The sequence below is a fragment of the Capsicum annuum genome, chromosome 11 (assembly GCF_002878395.1).
Source record: "Capsicum annuum cultivar UCD-10X-F1 chromosome 11, UCD10Xv1.1, whole genome shotgun sequence".
Taxonomy (NCBI): domain Eukaryota; kingdom Viridiplantae; phylum Streptophyta; class Magnoliopsida; order Solanales; family Solanaceae; genus Capsicum; species Capsicum annuum.
The window spans coordinates 4,562,159-4,588,773 of record NC_061121.1 but is presented as its reverse complement, the minus strand read 5'-3'; the positions used below and the strand labels follow the sequence as shown (position 1 = coordinate 4,588,773).

Sequence of the window (26,615 nt, the reverse complement as noted above, 5' to 3'; positions counted from 1 at the left end):
CATCATAGAAATTATTTTTCTAGTATTATTAGACATTACAAAGTTGAATTATTTTTTTTAGGGGTAATTATGTCTTTATAGATGATTTAGATATATAAATGTAGGATAGGAACTTGTTGGGTTAGGACCACAAATATATATAGTGAAGAAGGGACAGTCTATAGAGAAGGAGTAGCCCACACTAATTTTTGCTAGCAGACCTATCTTAGTTGATATGTCATTTTCTTTCTTTCTTTCCTCTTCTTTTCCCACCATTTTTGGCATCACATAGTAGACACAATGCTTTGGACTTGAATGATTTTAGACTCTAGGGCTCACAATCCTTCATTTTCATTCAACTACCACTATAGGATATCATGATGGTAAACATTTATTTGTACTAATGTGGTGTTTATATTAAGTTAATTAATGTGTTACATGTGATTTTAGCCTTTAGGATTCAAAATTAGGTAAAAATTTATTCCTACTAATTCAATATTTATATTAAGTTAATTGATGTGTTACATGTGTTTGCAACCTCTAGGGTTCAAAATGCTCTATTTGCATTCAACTACCACTATAGGATATGATTACAGTAAAAAGTTAGTTGCACTCGATGTTTATATTAAGTTAATCGATGTGTTACATGTGTTTGCATATTGATTTTTAGCCTCTAGGGTTCAAAATCCTCTATTTGCACTCAACTACCTTTACAGAATATGATGCAAGTAAAAATTTACTCGCACCTCGATATTTATATTAGGCTAATTGATGTGTTACATGAGTTTACACATAGATTTTTATCACTTGATCATGGTTTGATATATGTTATCAACTTATTGTACAAATTAACATAAGTCAAGCCTTAGTTTGATTTGTCATTTTCTTTGTTTCTTCCTCTTCTTTTCCCACCATTTTTGGCATCACATAGTAGATACAATGCTCTATAGGGTTTGCATATATGTGTTTGCATATTGATTTTTAGCCTCTATAGGGTTCAAAATCCTCAATTTGCATTCAACTACCACTATAGTATATGATGACGGTATAAAAATTTACTTGGCGCTCATTGTTTATATTAAGTTAATTGATGTGTTATATGTGTTTTCTTATTGATTTTTAGCCTCTAGGGTTTAAAATCCTCTATTTGCACTCAACTACTTCTATAGGGTATAGACGGTAAAAATTTACTCCCATACAATGTTTGTATTAAATTAATTGATATGTTACATGTGTTTGCACGTAGATTTCTTTCACTTGATCATGATTAGATATTTGTTATACAAACTATGGTAACTTGTAAGTTAATATAGTTTGGTGTCAACACCAAGTAGCAGGGTGTGTAAATATTTACAATAGTAGACACAATGCTTTAGACTTGAATGTTTCTAGGGTATTATATGAAATCCTTACATTTGCACTCAACAGTCAACTAACATTACATGGTGAAGAAGGTAACATTTTACTCGCGCTCAATGTTTATATTCAATTAATTGATGTGTTATATGTATTTATACGTAGATTTCTATCACTTAATCATGGTTTGATATGTGTCGTGATCGCCTCATTACACAAATTCACTATGGTAAATTAATATGGTTTGGTATTAATACCAAGTTGCAAATTGCACATAAATATATATCATGCATGCATGGGCTGATGTAGTCCAATCAAGGGTGGAGCCATAGTGATACTTGTGTATTCGGCGTAATTCAATAGCTTTCGCTAAAACTTATATTTGTGTTAAGCATAAAAAATCCAATGACAAAAATAATATGATGTAGAACTATATAGTCAATTGACAACAACAACATCCACATGGACTAGTAATGGGAACTAGTATATACAAATATAATATGTCAAGAAATTGTCTAGAGTTTGTTTGAGTGATACGACGTTATCAAATTGTTGTATCCAAGATGAAACAAGACAGGATTATTACTGCTAAATCGTTGAAGATTCGATTGTACCAAGTTTGAATGAATCTCTTTAAAAACATCCGCTAACCACTTTTCGGTTTTGCCTTTGTAAAATGACCACTAAAGTTCATGGTATTATCCTAGAATTTAGATGTAACTTTTGAAATTTCACGTAAATGACTATTTTTTTTTGGGTACAAAAGTTGAAAAGTGACTATTTATGAATTTAATCCGATAATACCACCATTATTGGACCATGGAAACATGTAGATTTCACCATTCTTGGGCTTTTCTTAATATCATTCATTGGGTTCATGTAGATATGCAAGGACCTCAATTGTGGCCCGTTAATAAAAATCTTGTTGTGGCCCATTAAGAATAATCTTGTTGTTGCGGGTGCTCCAACACCCGTTAAATTCAATACATATTAGGTATGATTATATAAGAAATATATATATAAAAAAAATGATATAAGATGAAAAAAATACCCTTGAGATCAAGAAGATAATTAGGCGCTTTGGTTTCCAAAAAAAATCCTAAAGCTTTGGGTGTCAATATAAGTGTTGAAACCTCCCGAGCATTCACGACTCTTAAATCTTAGGTTTATAATGGTACTTCCAAGAAGCCAGAAAAGTATAATCATATTGTTTATTTTATAGCAGATATACAAAATATATGTATTAGTGTATTGAAAATCATAACTTTGAGTACTACCTCAATAAAGATGACAATAAATATCTAACATACACTTACGGGGTGTTTGGCTGAAAAACAAGTTATCCAAAGATTACTAATTCCGGGATTAGCTATCCCACCCTCAAGGACGGATAAAAAAAACACTATAATCCTGAAATGAGTTATTCCATGCATTTTATTCTAATCAAACATAGAATAAACTCCTCTTCTAAATTAATTCTGAAATTAGTTATTCTTATCCTCCCACCAAACGATCTTTATAATACAATATATAAGTGTATGTTTAGGTGATGGTAACTCCTCATAAATACACCATACGTTATACATTATTCTCCACATACAATATATAGCTCTAAAACATATACATTGAATTTAGATGATCACACAGATAATGTCTTTACATTCATACATACACATATGGTTTAAAATTAGATACTGCATTCACATAATTTTAATTAGAATTTAATATTGCATGCACATAGGCACAGTATATTTTGCTACATTTTGAAAAATAATCTCATTATGCATTTTACAAAAACAAACGGTATTCATGAAATATATCCCTATCAATTGAATCAGGAAAAAATCCCAACTAATTAACATTATTTGTCTTTCCACATCGTGGCAATGACATTAGCTAAGTAGGTAACTAAAAAAATACCATGTGATAATGTTTGAATTATTTAATTATTTCATTGGCCCATGCATTTCAATAATCAAATTATGCAGTATCATTTGGGGCTGCTTACCGGACAGATTGGACGGCTAAATATGTTTAACGATTCGGTTTATTGGATATCGATTTTTAAATTTATTAATCCACTAGCCAACTAATAAGACATTGATTGCTTTGGTTTGGATTAGTAATTATCGGACGGTTAACGGGCGATATATTGACTCAACCATTTCATGCTCTCTTCTTTAAGCTTATAATTCTGTAGTTTAAATCATAGTGAAAAATACATAAAAACTTAAATTTTGAGGGTGCATACACATAAGCATTTATTTAACAAATATTACATAAAATATACTTCAAGCATACGTATTTATATATTAGAAGTGAAGACTAGTCTAATATGATCCAAACTCCAAACTAAAGAGCTAGTAGATTGATAAAAAACTCAACTGACAAATCATATGAAGTCATATAACTATGATAAATGTGAGCTAGCTAATAAAACATATAGCTCTCTAGTCATAATCGGAAGTTCAAAATAAAGAGTAAAATAACTTGTTTTGGTTTGATCTTTAAGAAGCGACGTTTTGGTTTGATCAATTTTAAGGGAGAAAAATGAGTCCATAAACCCTCCCAAGTCTTTAATTAAAAAAAAGGGACAAGTGAATCCCACAATCTTATAAAGAAAAAAATAAAGTCCCTTAAACAACAATGGTTGTTCAACAACTGCATTAGTTGTCTCAATAACTCGCAAAGTTGTCGAACAACTATCAAAGTTGTTAGTGGGAGAAGTTGTTGGAACGAAAAAACTTTAAAAAAAAAACTCAAAAAAATTTTGTCCGTTCCACCTAATTTTAAAAACTTGAAGCACCTTCACTTAATTGGAAAACTTATTTGTTCCTTTTAATCCAAAGTCCCATTTTAAGGAGTGACAGAATATTAAATGGAGCTTTAAGGTTAGTAACAGGTAATTTAAAGTATATAACTAATGGTAAAAAATAATTATAATAGTTCTTAACGGGTTAAAGATTTACCTAATACGAAAGTTGAGTAATCCCCCCGCACTGATAAACCATTAACTATAAATTTTGAATCTGTTTCCAATCGTTAATCAGATAAGTCAATACCATTAAGCCAGTAAATCAATTTTACGATTGACTTAGCAGTTGTGATTCGATTTTGAACAGTCCTAATATCATTGTTCTTTTTGCTTGAGTTTTCATGATTTTGAAAATAGGCTATTTCAATTACCCGAATCTTATATTTGTTACATTTCCTCGGGTATATGAATTATACATAGGGATTTTAGTAATTCAGTTAATTGATTACATGAACATTCACCTTATTAGAAAAAAAAATTGATTCTCTAACTTTATAATTCCTTCCATCAATATTGCTTTCCTATTATCATTCTTAATATGATTTTTTTTTTTTCTCAAAAATCCGAATCATGCTATTGTGAGGATTCTGTTTTTCGCTTCTTCATTTAATATTATTAAATAATTTGGTTATTTTATGATTTTTCTTAAAACATATTTTGCCTCACTTTGCTAGACTTTCAAGTACAAGAATGATTACGTGTTACCTAGTCATTGGCAAATCTATTTTTTCCCTAAAACAGCCAAAAAGAATTCCAATCGTTAAAAAAGTTAGTACTAATATTCATTTAACCGTATGTGGCCAAATAAACAGAAGGTACAATCAAACTTGCAAAATGTACTACACCTTACTTCTCTTAAAGATAATTGATAATAATAATAATAATTTCAGAAAAAAAGAGAATGAAAAATCAAAAATATTTCTAAAATATTTTGATTTTTTGAATTTAATATCTAAATTAATTGGGTGCGTGATTTTTTATCTAAACCATCATTAAATATCTATTGAAATCTCGACTATAAATTGTTCAATTTTCCTATTTGCAATATATCATCATTATTCACGTGAATAAGTGAACAATTGATTACAACTAAGGTGTAGATGAATTTTGACAAATGAAAATACTTACACGTATTTTTTTCGATGAATAACATCATAATAAATGACTCCCTCCATTAAATTGATGCGTCTCACTTCAAATTTCAAGAATAAAATCATTTAACTTTAATTGTAAATTCTATCATGAAATCATTGAACTTTTTGAAATAAAGTTCACACATTTAGAAATTACTTTAAAAAATATGATAAATTTTAATAATCGATAATTTAAAATATTTATATTAAACAATTTGAAAGTTATTATTTTTTTTCTCGATAAAAAAAGTAGAAAATCAGAAAATATAGGAAAATTATACAACAAATAATATTTTTTTCTCCGCTATTACCATCTTCAAGTTTAGTTAATTATTATAAATCATAATAATTAATAATTTAAAATATTTAAAAAAAGAATTAATTTAAATTATGAAAAATATTTCACGTAAATTAGAACAGAGTATAAAATGATTAAAAAAACCCTACACAACAAAAATCACTCCGCCATTATCATCATCTTCAAGCCTATCAACACTCTTTCTTTCTATCTCTAAACTCCCTTCACTTTCTCTCTCTACATATATATATGAGATTTTTTCTCAGTTGAAATTTTAATGGCGGCGGAGAGTTCATCATCATCATCGGCCGCGGCGACGGCGGCGACGGGAGGTAGATCTAGTGGATCGTCGGCGGATTCGTATATCGGTAGTTTAATTAGCTTGACTTCGAAAAGTGAGATCCGTTATGAAGGAATTTTGTATAATATCAATACTGATGAGTCCAGTATCGGTCTTCGCAACGGTAATTTTTGCTATTTTTTTTTTTGAGTTGTTTGTTAATTTTAGTGTAATTTTGGTGAATTTATCGATGTTAGATTTTTGTTGATTATATTTATGTCGCTGCTTGTGTGTGTATGTAGGCGATTTTAGTTGCTTAGCTTAAAACTGGCGGAAAATTAGGATTTCTTAAATAATTTTTTCCTTTTTTAAGAGAAAATTGAGTTGAATTTTATGTGTTATTGAAAAATGAAATTTTCCCTAAATTTTGGTGATTTTATCGATTTTTTGTGGTTAGATCGTTGTTGATTTTATTTAACTAGCTGCTTTTGTTTTTCGTAGAGTAAAGCTGGTTGAAAATTAAGGCTTTTTTTTCCTTTTAATTTTGTTGATTTTGGTTGTGTAGCGTAAAGCTGGTTAAAAATCGAGTTTGAAGAGAAAAATTGAGTTGAATTTGTATGCTGGTTACTAAAAAATTGAATTGAATTTTGTGCTGCTTACCGGAAAATTGAATTATGTGCTACTTATTGAAAAATTGAGCTGAATTATGTGCTGCTTACGAGAAAATTGATTTTTTCCCCTTTAACATAGGTGATTTTATCGTTATTTTGGAAGTTAGATGCTTGTTGATTTGATTGATGATTGCTTTATCAAGTTGCTTTTGTGTTTTTAGGTGATTTTAGTTACTCAGGGCAAAGATGGTTGAAAATTAGGACCTTTTAGATTTTAAAAGAAGAATTGAGTTCAATCGTGTGTTCTTTTTCAAAGTTTTTGAAAAAATTGAGGTTTTTTCTTTTAACTTTGGTATATTTTTAGTGATTTTATTGGGTTATTTGAAGTTAGATCGTTGTTGATTTGATTTGTTAAGTAGTTTTTGTGTTTTTAGCCGATGTTTCTTGCTTAGGGGGGACGTGGATAGTATGTGGGACAGGGCGGCAAGGTGCATCAGGGAGAATGCAAGTGAGATGTTGGGTGTTTCCAGGGGCCGGGCCGGGCACCATCGGGGGGATTGGTGGTGGAATGAAGAGGTGGAGAAGAAAGTGGGGACCAAGAAAGGGGCGTATGCTAAGTTGGTGGAAAGTAAGGACGAAGAGGAGAAGCGGGTAAACAGGAAAGAGTACAAGCTAGCGAGGAAGGAGGCGAAGTCAGCAGTCACGACAGCTAAGACGGCCGCTTTTGAGAGCTTGTATGCAGGGTTACAGGAGAAAGGAGGGGAGAAAAAGTTGTTTAGACTCGCTAAGGCTAGGGAGAGGAAGGGTCGTGACCTCGATCAGGTGAGGTGCGTTAAGGGGGAGGACGGTAGAGTGTTGGTGGAGGACGGCCACATTAAGAAGAGATGGCAGTCGTATTTTCATATGCTCTTGAATGACGAAGGGGATAGAGCTATTGTGTTAGGGGAACTGGAGCACTCAGAGGATTGTCGGGATTTTAGCTATTGTAGACGTTTTAAGGTAGAAGAGGTTAGACAGGCTGTCCGCAGGATGCGAAGGGGTAGGGCGACGGGGCCGGATGAGATATCGGTGGAGTTTTGGAAGTTCGTTGGAGAGGCTGGTGTAAGGTGGTTGACTGGATTGTTTAATGAAATTTTCAGGACGGCAAAGATGCCTGAGGCGTGGAGGTGGAGTACCATGGTCCCTCTCTATAAGAATAAGGGGGACATTCAGAGTTGCAATAACTATAGGGGATTAAGTTATTGAGTCACTCTATGAAGATCTGGGAGAGAGTGGTTGAGGTGAGGCTGAGACGGATAGTGTCTATTTCGGAAAACCAGTTCGGATTTATGCCCGTCCGCTCGACGACGGAGGCAATCCACCTGGTGCGGAGGTTGGTGGAGCAGTATAGGGAGAGGAAGAAGGATCTGTACATGGTGTTTATCGACCTGGAGAAGGCATACGACAAAGTCTCCAGGGAGGTGCTTTGGAGATGCTTGGAGGTGAGTGGAGTACCGCTGGCATATACCAGAGTAATTAAGGATATGTATGATGGAGCGAAAACCCAGGTGAGGACGGCGGGAGGAGACTCAGAGCATTTCACTGTCCTGACAGGATTGCATCAGGGATCTACTCTTAGTCCCTTTTTGTTTGCGTTGGTGATGGATGTGTTGACGCGGCGCATTCAAGGGGAGGTGCCGTGGTGTATGCTTTTCGCAGACGATGTAGTTCTGATAGATGAGACTCGAGGGGGTGTGAATGACAAATTAGAGGTGTGGAGACAAACTCTTGAGTCTAAAGGGTTCAGGGTGAGCAGAAGCAAGACAGAGTATGTAGAATGCAAGTTTAATGACGTGAGGCGGGAGAATGAGGTAGTAGTGAAGCTGGAAGCACAGGAGGTATGTAAGAGGGATAAGTTCAAGTATCTTGGGTCCGTGATTCAGAGTAATGGTGAGATTGACGTGGATGTCTCGCACCGTATTGGGGCGGGATGGATGAAGTAGAAACTCGCGTCGGGGTTGCTGTGTGATAAGAAGGTGCCGCCCAAGCTTAAAGGCAAATTCTACAGGGTGGTAGTCCGTCCGGCCTTGTTGTATAGAGCGGAGTGTTGGCCAGTTAAGAACTCCCACATCCAAAAAATGAAGGTGGCAGAAATGCGGATGTTGCGCTGGATGTATGGACTGACTAGAGGGGATAGAGTTCGGAATGAGACTATCCGAGAGAAGGTTGGTGTGACTTCAGTGGAGTGCAAGATGCGGGAAGCACGATTGAGATGGTTCGGACACGTGAAGAGGAGGGGCATGGATGCCCCGGTCCGTAGGTGTGAGAGGCTAGAGTTGGATGGTTTTAGGCGGGGTAGGGGTAGGTTGAAGAAGTACTGGGGTGAGGTGATTAGGCGGGACATGGAACAGTTACAGCTCACCTAGGACATGACCCTAGATAGGAAGGTCTGGAGGGCGCGAATTTCGGCAGAGGATTAGGGCCAGTTTGGGTCGCTAGTGTAGGGAATTACTTGGTGGGGGTTTTATTCCTGTTATGATTCCGTGTTCCGTGTTCCATGTTTTATTACGAATCTGTGTGCTTTCCTCTGCTTTCCTCTGATTTATATTACTTATGGGTGCCGTATTTATGTTATGTAATCTGCTTCTGTGATTTACTATGTATTTGCGTGGTATCTCGTGTCTTGAGCCGGGGGTCTATCGGAAACAACCTTTCTACTTCATCAGAGGTAGAGGTATGGACTGCGTACATCTTACCCCCCAGACCCCACTAGGTGGGAATACACTGGGTTTGTTGTTGTTGTTGTTGTTGTTGTTACTTGCTTAGGGAAAAACTGGTTGAGATTTAAGGGTTTTTTTGGGTCCAAAGAGAAAATTGAGTTGAATCGTGTGTTTTCTTCAAGGTTTATTGAAAAAGTCAGATTTTTCCTTTTAATTTTGGTATAGTTTTAGTGCTTTTATCTAATTTTTAGTTAGATACTTCTTGACTTGACCTATGTTACTTGCTTAGTCCAAAGCTTATTGAAAAATTTGAGATATTTCCTTCTAATTTTGGTGATTCTAACGATGTTTCTAAAGATAGACCCCTGCATTTGTATTGTAAGACAATGTTACTCGCTTGAAGTAAAGCTGGTTGAAAATTAAGTCTTTTTAATCTTCTAAGAGAAAGATTGAGTTGAATTACGTGCTTTGTTCAAAGCTTATTGTAAAATTGCGATTCTTCCTTTTAATTTTGGCGATTTTATTGATTTTTAAAGTTAGTTCCTTGTTGATTTGATTGATGGTTAACTACTCGAGCTGTGTTACTTGATTAGCGCAAAGCTGGTTGAAAATTAGAACTTTTTTTCGTGATTAGCGTAAACTGTTACTTGATTATGTGATTCATCTTAAAGTTGATAGAAGGTTGGGATTTTTATTGTTCTAAGAATAAAACTGATCTTTATTAGGTGCTTTGATGTGTTTTTGAGAAATTCTATATTGCATTTCCTGAGTATGTTCGTGTAAGAATGTGCTTATGCATGTTGAAATGATAGTACATGAAGATGGAACCTTAGTTAAGGATTAAGATGATGGAAAATTGCTGCAATGGTATCAGGGAGGCGGTTGTGTCTTTGTAACAAAATTGAACTTGTGGTTGTTAGATAATTTGCTGCAGAGAGAAAATTACACGTAACTAATTTCATTTTTTATGTGTACTGGTTTAAACATATACAATGAGCATACGGTTTAATAAATAAATATTATTAAATAATGTGTTTTAAGTTATAAAATTTATAAAAGGCATCATGATTTCTTTTTTCTAAAAAAAGAGTAATGTTGATTATATTTAGCTGGATAAATAAATAAAGAAATCATGTCATATAGAAATCCTCAGACAAATAATGCAAACACTTATAGGATAAATTATCAACTAAAATATGTATGACAAGCATAAATTCAAATAATATATACATTTAATTATCCGTTCGAATATCATAAATATGATCTATCACTGATTTTAAAAAAAAATTAAATGGCACAATCTTAATTAAATTCAAAGTTTACCATAAGCTAAAATTTAATATTAAGAAAATTAATATAAAATATTTTTAATTTATGTAGCTAGCAATCCCAAATCTATTCTATTTTTTCTTTAATCAACAACATGTTACATTATATGTTGAATCACATATGTTTTGCTTTTTTGAATTGTTGACTCTTAAACTTGTTTTACTTTTCTCTTCGTTTTCTTTTATGAATTTTAAAGATATTATTAGATTAACTTACTATTCACTACTCCCGATCGTTACGTCACCTTTCACCTCCATCATACAATTATATTTATTTTCACCACTACCACCATCATCGTATTGCTGCCACCTTCACTATTACGCATTAACTACTATTACCACTATGGTTAATCCCTCCAACCAACTACCTCCAACACACAAATCATTTTCACCATTACTAACGAACGTAAATATTTTATTTTTTAATAAATAATAATTTTACTTTTATTAAATTTATAATGTGTATAGTATTTAATTATTTTTTATTTGAATTGTATATTTAATATGTTTATAAATAAATAAATTATCTGCATTCAAATGTTGAAAAACATAGATTTAATCATTAGTTCTTTAAATCTAGAGACAACATCTTAATCATTTAGATGTGCATCAGATTCAGATGTCTTAATCTTAACTAAAACAAATTAAGTATGAATGAAAGACAATGTTACCTTAGTTGTGAGATGACCTCCAGAACCACCAATTGTTTGAGAATGCTCAATGACACTATTTTATTCAATGTTCTTAAACATTATAAAATTTATAATTGCTTTATGCTTAACAGCTATTAAGGATAAAATCTCAAAATACCACAAAGCACACATAAAAAATTACACAATTAGGTTATGAAAAACATCAAAACAACACTTAAAAAGCAATAAATTTAATTGAAGTCAAACATATGCCTACGACTAATAAAAGAAATTCCAAAATGCAAAGAAGATACAAATTATATAGAAAAGAAAAGGAACGAAGACTCCAGAATTATTTGAATCATTGTTTGAATAATTAAATACCTTATATATGACTTTTAATTTATTTTGACTATTGGTTTGAGCTTGTTTAGTCCGCTAAGTGTTATTGCCACTGATTTTGTCTTTTAATATTTAGGTTTAGTTTAAGACATAAATCAAATTAATTTTGGAAAGAGTTTCCAAGCTTAACCAAAATTAGAACCATACCAAAATATTAGGATTTCCTACCTAGTCTAAATAAGGAAGTAATTAATATAATTAATTTTAAATTATTAAATATAAGAAAAATAGTAAAAAGACGATTTTATCTAAAGCGGAGTGTTTTACTGAAGGGTGAAAAGTTCAAATCATATTTCTAAGGGGTCTTCACACTTTTAATATATTATAGATTTGTTGTTTCACAAATTCAAAGCAGCATTGTGAAAGTCGATCCCTGTGTTGAATCATGTCTATAGTTCTACTTTCTTAACTATCATGACATTGATATGGAAACTGGGTAAAGCTATTTTGAAATTTAAGCAAAAAGGTTAAGCTTTGGTCCACTAAAGGAGGAGAAATATTGGAAATTTTTTTGAAATTGAGTTTTATTGTACTTATACCATGATGGAGTTTTCTAAGTTGAACTTTTGTTATTAATAATATAAAGTGACTTATAGTATCTGGCAATTGGTTATATTTGTCATTGCAGTAAGATCATTTGGAACAGAGGGAAGAAAGAAGGATGGCCCTCAAGTACCTCCAAGTGACAAGATTTACGAGTACATACTTTTCCGTGGAAGTGATATCAAGGTAATGTGCTCTGACCTTAATCTGCTATGGACTTTTTATGTTTTTTTGGTTGCTTTGTATGCTGAAATCTCTTCACTTAGTTCTTGGCATTTTTTTATTTTTTTTTCTGTGAGGTTTCATTCCTTTTATTTATTAATAGTTCTGTAGATATCTTGAGTCCATTTATATCTTCGAAGAGTTTTTAGGGTGTTAATTGTTTAAAAGCTTATTTCAGAAGTTGGAGCAAACTTCTCTTTAGTTCATGGTACTAGGAGGTGCACAAATTTCTCCATTATAGGAGAAGCTTAACTTCGGGGTTGGTGTTGGAAAGACCAAAGGCATTAAATGAAAGTTTGATCGCGTTTTTCAGCTTAGCTCTTACCTCTCTTCTGATATTCGTGATCAAGAAACAAGTTCATTACGCTATGGAGCCCCTGCATCTAGTTAGATGACCTTTATTCGGAAGAGTCCGTGCAACTTAAGATTATTAGTCATTCCCTCTATCTAATTTCAAGTTGGCATTAGTTGAGGAATCGTCTTGGTTGATATGTAGATATGTTTGTTCAGGAACCTGAGAATTTTACGTATAAGAACTTGGTCTTCCTACTTAAAGTGGTACCTAATAACTGAGAAACATGAGAGGCAGGCAGAGGATTTTTGATGATTAAAGTTGGAATACTCAAGGATAGGGCTAAAAGAAGTTACTTTTAGCAAAAAGGAAGAGAGACTCTAAAATGGGTGAGAGACTGAGAGGAAAATTATTAATCATATTGTGCGTCATATTGGAGCTATTTGTATGTCAGATAAGTATCTTTAAATGCAGACATTATGTTTTCCTAAAATTGACATATGTCAGGCGGTGATATTTGAAACTGTTTTCTTTTTTTGAAACTGAGGATATATTATTTGCATCACTAGTGTTTCATAAATGAGTTGCATTGTCTCAGCTTTTCTATAAAATGTTTTGCTTCTTGCAGGATTTACAAGTCAAGTCTTCACCACCTCCTCAAACGACACTGCCTATAAACAATGACCCAGCTATTATCCAGGTAAGTAGAAAGAAATTGCACAAATGCTTAATATTATGTTTGGTTGAATTCTAATTCTTCGAACCATTCTTTCAGTCTCACTATCCTCGACCACCTACCACATCGGCAAGTTTACCTGCTGCTGTTGGTGGCTCTTTGACTGATCTAAGTTCCCATTCTGCACAGCCTGGACATCCTGGCTCTACATTCCAAAGTGGCCTGCCTTTGTATCAACCTGGAGGTAATATAGCACCCTGGGGCCCCTCTCCTCCACCTCCAAATGCCGGTGCTGGTGGACTTGGTATGCCAATGTATTGGCAAGGTTTTTATGGTGCACCCAATGGAGTACCACAAATGCAGCAACAACCTTTGCTTCGTCCTCCTGGACTTGCCATGCCTCCTTCCATGCCACAGATGCAGTTTTCTGGTTTCAATTCGTCTTTGTCAACTGGAGGACCAGGCCTACAGGCGTCAAACTATCCAGAATACCCTTCTTCATTGATGCCAATAACAACTAGTTTAACCTCTAGTTCTTTACCTACTGCTACTTTGCCATCAACTGTGCCATCCCTGCAACCTGTGGTACCTGTGACTGAAACAATATCCAGCTCAATTTCAAAGAAGGCTTCTGTTTCTGCTATCCCCACTTCAACATTAAGTTCTAGTTTACCGACTTTGCCTCTGACAACAAGTCCTGATGTAAATCCTGTTGCTCCACCGGTATCTGTTAAACCCAATCCAGTACCTAGCCCAGCTTTGTCTCAATCTGTATCTACTATTGTGGGTCCATCCAGTTCTAATCTAGTGGAGACACCCATACCATTGCTGGTAACTCCAGGACAGCTGCTGCAATCTGGTCCATTTGATGTTCCTTCAACTCAATCTACGCAGACAGCTCAAAAAGATGTAGAAGTGGTTCAAGTAGTGCCTGCACCATCTTCAGAACCTCCAGCTCCTGCTAAAACAGAAGCGCAGCCACCAATACTACCATTACCACCCCAGACTCGTGTGCAGAAGGTGCTCTTTTGTGATTATTCATTTTATACCGAGTGTTTGAAAGTTTCATCTACTTAATTCATTTATTTTTACATTCTTTATCTTCCTGTGCGGACAATATTAGGCTAATCAATTCCCATTTCCCAGGGTATTATAATCTTGTTTTAACTTTCAATTTGGAAAGAAAAAGTAGTGGATGCTTGCGACTTGAGGGGGCTATCAGTAATTAAATTGGTATACTTGATTAAGTACTTAATTAGCATAATTTTTTGCTGGCCTCTTTTTTTTTTTGGAAAAAAAATTAATGAAGGCTTTTCATTCCACAGTTTATTTATTGATAATAGTGAGAGGAGGAGATATTCTTCAATCCCGAAAACAAGTTGATAAGCCCATCAAACATCGGGTGAATCTGGCTAGATGTCTCTATAAGGTTGCAATGCAGTCTGCTCTAGACAATAACCATGGGTGTTGTCTTTCACATGGTGTCCTGTGTTCTATACTCTGATACATGATGGATATTAACAGTGGAATAGGAAGTTTGTTGTGAGAAGGAAATTTGGCATCAATTTAATTAAGTCACACTATCGACTACCTTTATGCGTATTTGATGCCTATGTTATGACTGGAGCATGTTGATAATATTCCAAGGCTGCTAGGTTATGAAAATAGTTTAAGATGACCAGTTTCCTATCAATCTTTACGATGTAGTCCCCTCGATACATTTACTTCCACGTCAGGTTTATTGTTTCTATGATACATTGACTCCCACTTCTGTTTATTGCTTCTATCTCTTTATTACGGATCAATTGAAAAGAAAAATTTAGACTCATGAAGTTCATTAGGAGAAAGAATTGTGGTGAGATTCACTTGAGCGACATAATATTAATTCTAGTCTACCTCGACTGTATTTGATGCTTACCCTTGAGCAGGAGCGTGTTGAATATTTAGGAGCTGCCTGGTAATGAAAATACTTTTCACTGACCAATTTACTGATCATTCTTAATATTGCAATGTTCGGAACGCCTTCCTTGAGTCTTCCTTGAGCTTAGTGGTAGATTAAATGATTTAAAGTCTTCCAGTTGGTCAAGGGTTCGAGACTCATATGGAAATTAGTGGTCTGAACGCTTTTAGTACTTTCCCTTTGTTGCTTCCATTTCTTCATCATGGATCTTTGGCAAGAAAATTAGACCCCTACATGTGCTGAAAATTTCCTTAACATTATACTGGTGGAAAATCATGTGATATTGTTTGGAAGCTAATAATCTTTCATTTTCTTTTCTTCTAGACAAATGGAACTCCATATCAGCCGCGGTACATTAACTACAGAGGGCGTGGTGGAAGAGGAATGGGGGTAATGGATTATATGCATATTCAAGCCATTATCAACCCATATATTTTTACGGCATTATAGTTGTATCTGCATCTGATGTCTTATAGTTTAATCTATTTTTTTGTGAATGGTTCAATGTGGAGTTATAAGTCTTTTTACTGAAGTCACAAATTCCAAATCTAGCCCTTTCAATAAGGAAAGCTTTAAAAAATGAGCCAAAAGGGGATTAGTCCAAGATTCTTGATTCAATGTAAACACTTATTATTGTAGGGAACTCTGTAGGCAGTGTTTCTTGGAACAGTAATTTGCTCGTATTTGGTATTATTTCTGGTCGTATCATCAAACATTTGGGTGAGCATGGCCATACAAGTTATGTAGGTAGGCTTGATAACAGAATACAAGTAACGAAGATTGGTACATTTTGCCCAATTGTCTGATTGCTCAAGTTTCATTGCCGTTTACCCTATTTTGCAGTTGTGGTAGCTGTTATAATTGCTAAGCTAGTATGTTTGATCAAGTTTCTGCTACGTGAACTATATATATGTGTTCTCTTCTTTTCTAGGATTTGCTATCAGTGTTTCGATTCTGCCGTGCAATATTTTCACGTTGTCTAACATGCAACCTTACATTGAATGAATCTTAAGTCCATAAATTGTGCCCTCAAATGAACGATCTGACTTGTTGCTTAAATGGATTTAGTAAGGTTAATATTAATGCATTAGAGCAAACCTTTGTTAACTGACTTTTGAATGGCTCAAATGATTTGGTCCGGCTTGTGATTTATAATAGATTGGCCTTTGATTGGTGTAGTCGATGATGATAGATTCAATAACTTATCAGGGTTCAAGACCAGTAACAAAGTTCGATGAGGATTTTGATTTTATGGCCATGAATGAGAAGTTCAAGAAAGATGAAGTATGGGGTCATCTTGGTAAAAGTAACAGAGAAGGAGATGGAAATGGCAGTGATGAGGATCTCTCTTACAACGAATATGAGGATGATCTTCCCAAGATAGATATCCAGGTGGTTATTGAATTTCTCTTCGAGTTCAATTATAATGCATACCTTTGTCCGTGAATTTCGGTACTAGCTTTGTGTGTTTATATTTACTCTCTACCTTTCCTTTCCCTGCAGCCTGTTTACAACAAGGATGACTTTTTCGACTCTTTGTCAAGTAGTGCACTTGACCATGACTCAAATCAGGGAAGGACCAGGTTCTCTGAGCAAAGGAAGATAGATGTTGAGGTATATCTGATTCTTATAATACTCTACTATGGTTCTTCTTCAAGGAACTAATCTGTTTTGTTGGTGCAGACATTCGGAGATTTCTCAAGATACAGGGGTGGACGAGGTGGTCGGGGTCCTGGACGTGGCGGTGGACGTTCTCGAGGTTCATATTATGGAAGAGGAGGAGGATATGGATATGGAAACGGAAGTGGATATGGTTATGGTTATGGCGGTGGTAGGGGCAGAGGCCGTGGTGTGCCCTTCCGTACTTGAGCTAGCAGCAAATATCTGCCGCCTCCAGTCAGGGATATTGTTAGTACTAATCCTGTAACATTTGTGCATTTTGTCTGCGTTTTCGAAGAATAAATTCAGGCTGTATAAGTATGTTCAATTTTCCTTCTTGGGCTTATAGAGCTCATTTCGTTTAGCTGCAAATTTCACAATCACAATGGCTGTAGTCATTGGATGTAATTTGCTTGTCGATCGCAATGTGAAAATTTGACATTTCCTTTTTTCTCTCCAGTTATGTTCGTGTACAACTCCTTTAACTTTGAAGATGTTTTATCTTTAAGAGATGCTTGTGGTTTCGAAATTTCAGTTGGCTTTTGGTGAGTGTGGTTGAAGTTGAAAAGAGTTTGAAAAATTCCAATCATGTTGGGATATGAACTTCATTTGGAAACAGAGTTTGTAAGTGTTTTGAATTCTGCATTTTCAAAAATTGGTGGTCCCATGAAGGGATTTGGAGGACGTGCATTAAGGTAGAAGGTTAATCGGGTAGGAGTATTGTCGTGCATTAGTCGTAGTGTGGTAGTGTAGGGATTAGCCGTGGATATTTGTCTTTGTTGTCGTTTATTGTGTTTTGATTGATTATTACACTACCCTGTAGTTGAGTTGTTTTTTATGATAGATTCTGCACTGCCTCGTGTTGCCATATTATCTACACTAGGTTCTTTTTTATACTTGGATTAGCTACACTTGAGTCTAGGGTCTTTCGAAAATAGCTCTCTACCACCCCAAGGTTGTGGTAAGGTCTGCGTATACTTTACCCTTCTAGATCTCACTTATGTGATTTTACTAGGTATGTTGTTGTAGCCATCTTTCAGCAAGTCTTGGTCCAATATTTTGAACGATCAATTTGGTTCAACTCAGTTCAACATGCCAACGGCAACAAACCTATTTTAATCTTGTAAGTTGGGGTTCGTGGGGGGTCTGCAGACCTTACTCCTACCTCATGAGTCAGAGAGGCTGTTTCTCCAACACTCTCGGTTCAAGTAATGCAGTTCAACAAGCCGTTAACTCAAGAGGGCGGATTGCATAAACAAGACTCGCTTAATTTTGACACTTAATTTGAGCCACTTTTGAAAGTCCCATACATATTTGACACTTAATTTGAGCCACTTTTGGAAGTCCCATACATATAAATGCTTGATATTGCATAAGTTCTTGGACAAAACTTTTGGTGAGACTGCATAATAATGATACATCTCCAAAATATACTACACTCTGTGTGAAATTCTACTAACTACATTCTATTTCAAACTTGTAAAGACAGCTTGGCAAAGCATAAGGAGTTCCATCATTACATGCAAACATATCTACAAATCCCAAATTCACAAATCTAAGGGAATGAAACAAATTTACACAAATCCACACCACAACGCTGAATTCACAAATATAGAAGGAATGAGACAAGTAGTACACAGCTTTGACTAAAAACCAACTAAAAAGAAAGAATGCAACTAAACTATACTGAATTCTACTGTGATTAGTGACACTAATCCAATTAGTCCTCTATTAACAGATAGTATCTCATATCATGTTGAGTGAACCAACGAGGTTATCAGAAATTGGTGAGTTTATAGTAGCAGTTATTTCCACATAGTAAAATCTGATAGCCTTTACCACAGGGACACTTGAAATGAAGAATCAGACAGCTACCCATTCTTTCAACCCACACTGCCTCCTCACAAAATGGTTCTCCTCCTCCAGTATCTGCCTCATCATCCTAGTCGAAAACAAGAAAAGAGAAGCCCCATCAGTATACATAAATTGCCCTATTATGAACATTAAACAAAGCAAGAAATAAACAAAAAGAATAATCTTTTCTGCTCTATTGTGAACATCAAACAAAATAGCAAGAACCCCATCACAGTAGACAAAACTAGTAAGTGTTTAAACTAATCTCCGAGATTATCCTATGTTTGGTTGGAATAAAATCCTGGGATAGGAAGATCACTTCCACTGCCCGAAAGTCTTATCATTGGAAGGAAACTGCACGATTACTTGCTTCCCAACTAAACGAGTTTCAAGTGTTTAACAAGGTAGATTTGCTCTATTATGAACATCAAACAAAATAGCAAGAACCCCATCACAGTAGACAAAACTAGTAAATGTTTAAAAGATGACTCTTTTTTTCCTCTATTATGAGCATCAAACAAAACAGCAAGAACCCCATTATAGTAAACAGAACTAATTCTCTATGTTTAAAAGTTCCAAGTCTTTTTATGCTCTATTATGAACATTAAACAAAGCAAGAACCCCATCATAGTAAAGAAAAATAATTGTATGTGACAAAAAAGTATAATCTCTTTTACTCTATTATGAATATTGTTAATCGAAACAACAAGAACTACATCACAATAAAGTGTTTAAGAGGAAAATGAAACTATTACTACCTTAACAGTCTTGTTTTCTTCATGGGAGGTTTCTTCTTCTTGAATCATAAGATCACACCATTGTCTCATTTCTCTCATTCCATCCCTCATTCTCTTCAGCCTCTGCATATTGCAACAAAGAAAAAGTAAAGATTCCCATTTCCTTAAAACACACATACACGCTCGCACAGAGGAAAGTATAAATCAGAATTTCGATCAAATCACACAGACACAGAGGAGAGTCAGTAAAATCAGATTTTTGATCAAATCGCACACGCATGCACGCAAACAAACACACACACACACAGAGGAGAGTCAGTAAAATCAGATTTTTGATCAAATTACACACGCATGCACACAGACACACACACACAGAGAGAAGAGTCTGTAAAATCAGAATTTCGATCAAATCACATTTACACACAGAGGAGAGTATGTAAAGTCAGAATTTCAAACAAATCACACACACACACACACACACACACACACACAACCACAATAACAACATTGAGAAAAAGAAATTGAAACTGAAAACCAAGAATTAGGAGCAAACCATTGCAGTAGGAGATTCTCCATTGTTAACAACTCCACCTAAATCTTGAGTATTAGGTGAACAACTAGCTGTTCTTGCAAGAGCACACTGATTTGCGGATTTCTGCAAATTGAAAATGAAGAAAGACAAACACCACAATATTCAGAAACAAGTAGAAACAAAACTTTAAAAATCGAAAAACCTCAAGATTCCGAAACAAACCATTGTAGTAGAAGACTCTCCATTCTTGAAATTGTACTCATTTGGGGACCAGCTAGCTGTTCTTGCAAGTGTACTCATTGTAGTACTAGATTGTCCATTCTTGGATTTTCTTCTAGGGTAAGAAGAAGAGCCAGTAGGATCGGAGATAGTCCGATAAAGAGGTGGCGGTAATGGCGGCTTCGCCGCCGGAGATGGAGTCACAGGAGATTCAAGAAGTGGGATATTCATGAAACCTTGAAAATGATCATTTTTGGAAATGACTGGTAGAACTCCACGGTGGTTGTTCTTGCTGGAGATGGGTTCTCCGGCGGTGGCGCCGCCGTAGAGGGTGGCGGTTCTTTTAGGAAATGGCTCTTCTAAAGACGAAGAGAATCGACAATTTGAGTATCTTTTCACCTTATTGGAACCTCCTCCGTAAAGGGTATTTTTCTCCGGTACCAGATCAGCCATCTCCGACTTCACGGCGGCAGCGGAGAATTTTTTGGTTGATTTTTTGTGGGACCCACAAGAATGGCATTGGTCGTCGGAGAGTTGGCCGGAGGTGGCGTTAGTGGCGGAGCTAAGGCGGAGCATGGCGAAGGAAGCATCAACGGAGATTGAAGGGTAGTTTTGGGATTCTTGAAAATTCATTTTCAGTGTGTGTGTATTAACTGAATTTGGAAATTTAAGCGCCAAAATATAAGGCAGTGTTTGGATATTTATAGAGTAAAAACTCCACTTTTTTAAAAGTTTTTTTTTTAGGTAATATCTAAATATTCAAAGTCGAGGACGTGGAGATCGTCTATGTTGTGATTGTTTTATGTTTACGAGTTGGGCACATGGAGATCGTCTGTGCTGAAGATTCTTTGATTATGTTACGGTGCGTTGAAATCATGTGAAGACCATCTGTTCTGAATGTTGTTGTGGTTATACTAATTTTTCAAAAATATTTTTTTTAATCATCTCGTATATGAAAACCCTCCTCACTTGACTTTTTGAAAAATTTTTAGCTCAAATTCGAAAATTCTAATTTTATTTTACCTATCTTTTTTCTTAATGTATTCCTCTTTTGATTATATTGATTTTCTTTTCACCATGTGTTGTATTTCTCTTGTATATGGGTGCTATATTGTATTTGTATATCTATCAAATTGCTTTACTTGAAAATAAATTACCACAAAATGCAAAATTCTAGTGTTACAAGTCTTTAAACATAAACGGATTTTACTCGTTAATTAAAAAAGTACAACGTTATTACCTTGAATACTTTATTTCTGTCTCCACTTATGAAAGACCATGCCGACACTATTGAGACTTGAGTCCATATTGGTTGAGATTAATATGAATTCAAGATAATTCTCATATTTCATAAATTTTGGGATATAACAAAATGATAATACATCTCCAAAGTATACTTCATTTATCATGAAATTCTATTAGTACATTTTATTTTGAAATACACAATCAAAAGCTTTGTAATGCATAAATTCTAGGAAGAATATGGTGATGTAACAAAATGAAACATCTCCAAAGTCTCTATACTTTTCTTATTTTCAACTTAAAATGATCAATTTATTTTTCGACATGCCTCCTCACGTGCTGGACAACTTTATTAAATTCTCAGCTCAACTCAAAACATTTAGTTACTTGCAAGTAGCAACAAGGACCTTTCTAGGTGGAAGAGAAGGTCTTCTACCATGAAGTGTAGCCAAGTTATCAAGGAAAAGAACATCACCCTTTTGCCATTTGAATTGTATACTTTCTTCTTCAATGATCTCTTCACATCTTTTTACTATGTGTTGTGGTATTTGAGTTCCATCAAACATCATGGCTGAGCTTATCTCTTTGCCATACATCCCAACCAATGTGTTGAACCACATTCTTCTTCCTTCAAACACCTTTGTTAAACTTCTTGGTCCTAAGATTGTCTTTACACCACCATTTGGTAGCCATTCCATCTCCATTCCAAGTGCTTTTGCCCTGCAATCAATATTGTATTAAGTAGTTTTTATGCTTTTACGATTTTGTGTTTGTTATACTGTTATCTGTCTTGAGCCGGGGGTCTATTAGAAACAGCTTCTCTACTTCACCTACCCGAGGTAGTGGTATGGTCTGCATACACTTTAACCTCCCCAGACCCCACTATATATGATGTGGGAGTACACTGGGTATGTTGTTGTTGTTGGAGTTAATTTCGCGAATGGTTACTGAATTTTATCGAATCATATACAGTCTATTCTTTTTGGACAATAATAATGTTCGCGTTAGTTTGTGCACATCTAGACTATTCGACTAGATATTTGTTGTCTTTCACCAGCGCAAATATGAAATAACTCTTTCCACCAAACCCTAGGGAATTCACAATCTTTGTTCCATAAACTTCACTAATTGTTACTTATTTGTTAATTAAGTTGGGTAGAAAGACATTATATTTCTTTTCTTGTCCTACTAATGAGTCTGACGTAGTAGTATGAACTGCATACACTTTATCCTCTTAGACTCCATTTTGTGGAAATATACTGGATATATTGTTGTTTTTGTCATCGTCGTCCTACTAATGAGAACTCAAGTTGTTAAAAGAATTGGCTAGGATGGTGTGGTTAGTTCAATATTTATGTAATAAGCATGTTATCAATGATTGTGGTGTATTGCATCCTTTATTTTTAACCAGAAATCTAGACAATATCAAGTATATAAGCAATGATTTCAAATTTAAAGATTAATCGTACTTTGATAACTTTACGTAAGACAAATTTTGATTTATTTTTGAGATAAGCATTTCGTACCCCTTCAAACTATGGTCAAAGTTGTTACGACATACTCCAACTTCACAGGGATTCTATTACCCCTAAATTACTCAATTTTAGCTTAAAAATAAGTTAAAATTTAGTTCAGAAATGTAATAGGACCCCCTGAAGTTGGAGTGTATCGTAACAAATTTGGTCATAATTCAGAAGGGTACTAGATGCTTTACTCTTTATTTTTTGATGATCTAGTACTGTAAAAGTTGATAGAAGTCACTTTTACTGTCACTCTACGGAAGAATCGTACATCAGATTTTCACCTCATACGACTCCTCGTTCAATTCTCTCTCTCCCAAATGCAACTCTCTGGCGTGAACCTAGATTCATCGACTCCAAAACAAGTACCGAACACCAGGTAAAAGTTAAACAAAGCACTCTAAAAAGACTAATTACCTTGTTTCAGCTTCAACAGGATCACAAGTACCAAAAGCATCTTCCCAACCTCTACCTCTCATTGAACCTTTGTCATTTTTACTTGGAGCACTAAATGTATATTTAAGTCCTTTTTTCTCAATTTCTTCAACAGCTTCTGGAAATTCTTCTATCATTCTTTCTGTTACTCTAAAGCTTGGAACAAATGGTGTTTCCCCTCCTTCTGGTGGTGGTATTTCACAATACAATATCACTTTCTTTGGGAATTCCTTTATCTAGTAATATATATGCCATACCAAAAAATAAAAATTAGTTTTAATATGTGAGATTTAACTTGTATATACTGACGGTGTAAATATCTCTTAAGAAAATAAATCGTTTCTTACTTAGCAGATCGTAATGCTCCTAGAAAGGCATATTTCGAATATGGAGGAGTAAAAGTGAACCGTATGAGCACGTTCTCTATCACCTGGCCCATCGCGCTTACGACTCTATGCCCCATCCCAACTTGCTCTGGTCCCGGGTCCTTCCTTTCTATTCCTCGGTAAGCGGATCGTGGGAGCATGAGGGCGATATTTACTTTTGAGTGTTCTAAGGGATAATATATAATAAGCAGACACTCAAAGTTGGCCTCGGCTGACAAGTAAACACTTTTCAACTTTGAGAGTGCATATTTAAATTATACTTCAACTCGTCTATGTATAGTTGAATACTCCAACTTATAAAAATGATCATCTAGACACCTCTAAAAGTGTCACGTTGGCATCGGGATAAGACTCCGTTGAGATAAGTTGGAGTGTTTAGTTATCAGTTGAAACTAAATTGAGGCGTCTCGATATGCACTGAGGCCAAGATTGAATATCTGTTTATATATTATACATTAAAGATAGTTTTCACTAAAACATTTCCCATGAAAAATATTTTTCTTCCCATCGAACACATCCAAGTCTAGAACTCAAGTAATAAAAATAAAAATATTATTGTCATTATCGTTAATCAAGTTTAAAATATTTCTTTTTTAAGCCGTCTAAGCCATATATATCATTAATATTCAGGAACGTAACATCAATGCTGTTGTACATAAAACAAAAGGATAATTATAAATCACAATTATTGAAGAATTCTGATTTTAATCTCTGTTATATTGCTAAAGATATTTAACCTTCAAATAATCAAACATGTATTTTTAGTCCATTTATATAAGAAAGATGTGATATTTAGACCTTTTTAGAATTATATTACTCTCAAATGTGGAGTAATAATACAAATCTAACATAACATACATCGATAGTTGAATGATTTAATTACCATTCATGTATAGAATTATTATTAATTCAAAACATACCGCTAAGATGAAATTGGGTAAACATTAAATTACTAGAATAAGTATTAATTTACTGAGACATTTAAAGAGAGAGAAATGAGTTTGAATAAATATTTTTATATGATTGAGATTATTAAGCGTTTTTCTTAATTAGAGAAGTGCAAAAATCTTAAAAGACAAATAATACAAACAGAAGTTGTGAAAAATGAATCGATGAAAAACCACAATGCTAGCAGATGGCGGCCCTCCATTTTTCTTTTCATTAATGAAACCCGCCTATATCAGTCTGATACAAAGAATAATAAAGAGTCTGAGCTCTATGCATAAACCCCAAAGTGTCAAGTCACGAGGGCTTGTGTCTTACGCCTTTATCACTATGCATAGGGTTTCTTCTCCCCTGAAAATGAATGTAAGCTTTCTCCCTATGTTATTGGCTCGCCAGGACCGATCGATAGAAGGCTGTAGTTGGTACCACTAGAATGCCCGCCTGTCTTAGTTTTACTTCCTTGAACTGACTATTGTTGCGCAATGTGCTCTTGCTTGGTGGATCGTTAATTTATACACATGGCTACTACTAGTTTAGTTATTTGAGAGGTGAATTAAACATCTGAGGTTAAATACAAACAAAAATAAAAACACTAGGTGATTCTTTTTATCTATTCTAACATCGATGGATAAAGTTATCTGTTATATTTTAGTGGGAGCTAATGTAACAGCGTAACAGGTACTTATCTCGTAAGTCGAGATGCACACAAACTGATCCGAACACCACAGTTATTAAAAAAAAACTATTGAAAAGTTGAGAAAATAAAGTAAGTAATACTTACAAGGACCATTTCATGATGATAATATATGAATTCAGAAAGAGGACCTTCATTAGCAGTCCAAACTCTTTTATAAATATGGGTTCTTGGTGCTGGTCCAACATATCTAATATCTTCCCAACCAAAAACTTCAATAATATCATTGAAATTTTTTGCATTTTCTACATCAAATCCTCTTAATAAAACAGCACTATTTTTTGTAATCATATTATCAAACCATTCTTTGTTTTTTTCCAATGATTCAAGCAATGATTTTATGTCATTCTTGTTTTGTTCTATAGGGTTTAGAACTAATGGCATTGTTTCACCATCAACTATTTTTTCTCCTTCACATTTTCCCACTTTAAAATCCTTGCAACTATATTCCATTTTTTGTAATAATTTTTTTTTTTTTTGGATATTTGTTTTCTTGATTTTTGGTTATGGTTTTTATGGTATTTATAGGGGGGAAAAAAGGGAATCAAAATGATGATGGCCAATTTTGGTCTTTGGGTTCTTCATTTGTCTTTGTATGGTTAGTTATTTCTTAAATGGTTTGATGTATTTGTTTGTGTCATTTTATATTATTATTAGTAGTATATAACTAGGTATTCAAGTTTGGCTTAGTAAACAACTACTTACTAGATTAGTTACAAAAAGGGAAAAATAAAAAGAACTAATCTTGTTAATTATATATTCTCAATACTCCACTAGTTCCTTTATTTGTTGCTTGTACCGGCCATTTTTCAACTTGGTTGGAGTACTAAAAAAAACAAGACAGCTCGGTGCACTAAAGCTTTCGCTATGCACAGTGGCGGACTCAGGATTATTTAGGGATTGTGGGTGATCGGAAGGTCCGAACACACATATTGACGCCGAAAGCTCTAAAGTTCCGCCTGGAAATTAAAGCACTCATTTATCTTTTTGGTTTAATGGGTGCTTTTCTAAGTCTTATACCAATTTTAATATATTTTTATATAATTATACCTAATCAACGTCGAAATTAACGGGTGCCGAAACACCCCAAAATTAGCCTTAGGTTCGCCCCTGGCTATGCTCAAGCTCCTGGAAAGAGTGAGACTACAAGGGTCTATTGTACCAAA

The 26,615-nt window shown here is 34.6% G+C and overlaps 3 protein-coding genes across 6 annotated transcripts; 1 reads left to right on the top strand and 2 right to left on the bottom strand.

Moving 5' to 3' along the window:
• Window positions 1-5,724: 5,724 nt before the first annotated feature.
• On the top strand, window positions 5,725-17,344 carry LOC107847510 (protein decapping 5). 4 transcript variants are annotated; one of them, XM_016691795.2, is made up of 8 exons: window positions 5,725-6,045; window positions 12,162-12,262; window positions 13,219-13,290; window positions 13,366-14,286; window positions 15,551-15,616; window positions 16,436-16,618; window positions 16,730-16,840; window positions 16,910-17,344. In XM_016691795.2, the coding sequence occupies exons 1-8, from the start codon at window positions 5,859-5,861 to the stop codon at window positions 17,093-17,095; spliced, it is 1,827 nt and encodes a 608-aa protein (XP_016547281.1). In that variant the 5' UTR covers window positions 5,725-5,858; the 3' UTR covers window positions 17,096-17,344. The 4 variants fall into 4 exon arrangements, with proteins under 4 accessions (XP_016547281.1, XP_016547282.1, XP_047255353.1 ...); XM_016691796.2 differs by having other exon boundaries at window positions 5,730-6,045; window positions 13,456-14,286; window positions 16,406-16,618; XM_047399397.1 differs by having other exon boundaries at window positions 5,731-6,045; window positions 13,456-14,286.
• Window positions 17,345-17,489: 145 nt separating this feature from the next.
• LOC107847181 lies at window positions 17,490-20,961 on the bottom strand. The gene is made up of 4 exons (XM_016691407.2): window positions 20,231-20,961; window positions 20,030-20,131; window positions 19,498-19,599; window positions 17,490-18,827 (listed from the first exon to the last, which is right to left on the bottom strand). The coding sequence occupies exons 1-4, from the start codon at window positions 20,858-20,860 to the stop codon at window positions 18,663-18,665; spliced, it is 999 nt and encodes a 332-aa protein (XP_016546893.1). The 5' UTR covers window positions 20,861-20,961; the 3' UTR covers window positions 17,490-18,662.
• Window positions 20,962-21,842: 881 nt separating this feature from the next.
• LOC107846974 (clavaminate synthase-like protein At3g21360) lies at window positions 21,843-25,938 on the bottom strand. Its single transcript, XM_016691248.2, has 3 exons — window positions 25,537-25,938; window positions 23,407-23,660; window positions 21,843-22,189 (listed from the first exon to the last, which is right to left on the bottom strand). The coding sequence occupies exons 1-3, from the start codon at window positions 25,900-25,902 to the stop codon at window positions 21,853-21,855; spliced, it is 957 nt and encodes a 318-aa protein (XP_016546734.1). The 5' UTR covers window positions 25,903-25,938; the 3' UTR covers window positions 21,843-21,852.
• Between the last annotated feature and the right edge of the window lie 677 nt (window positions 25,939-26,615).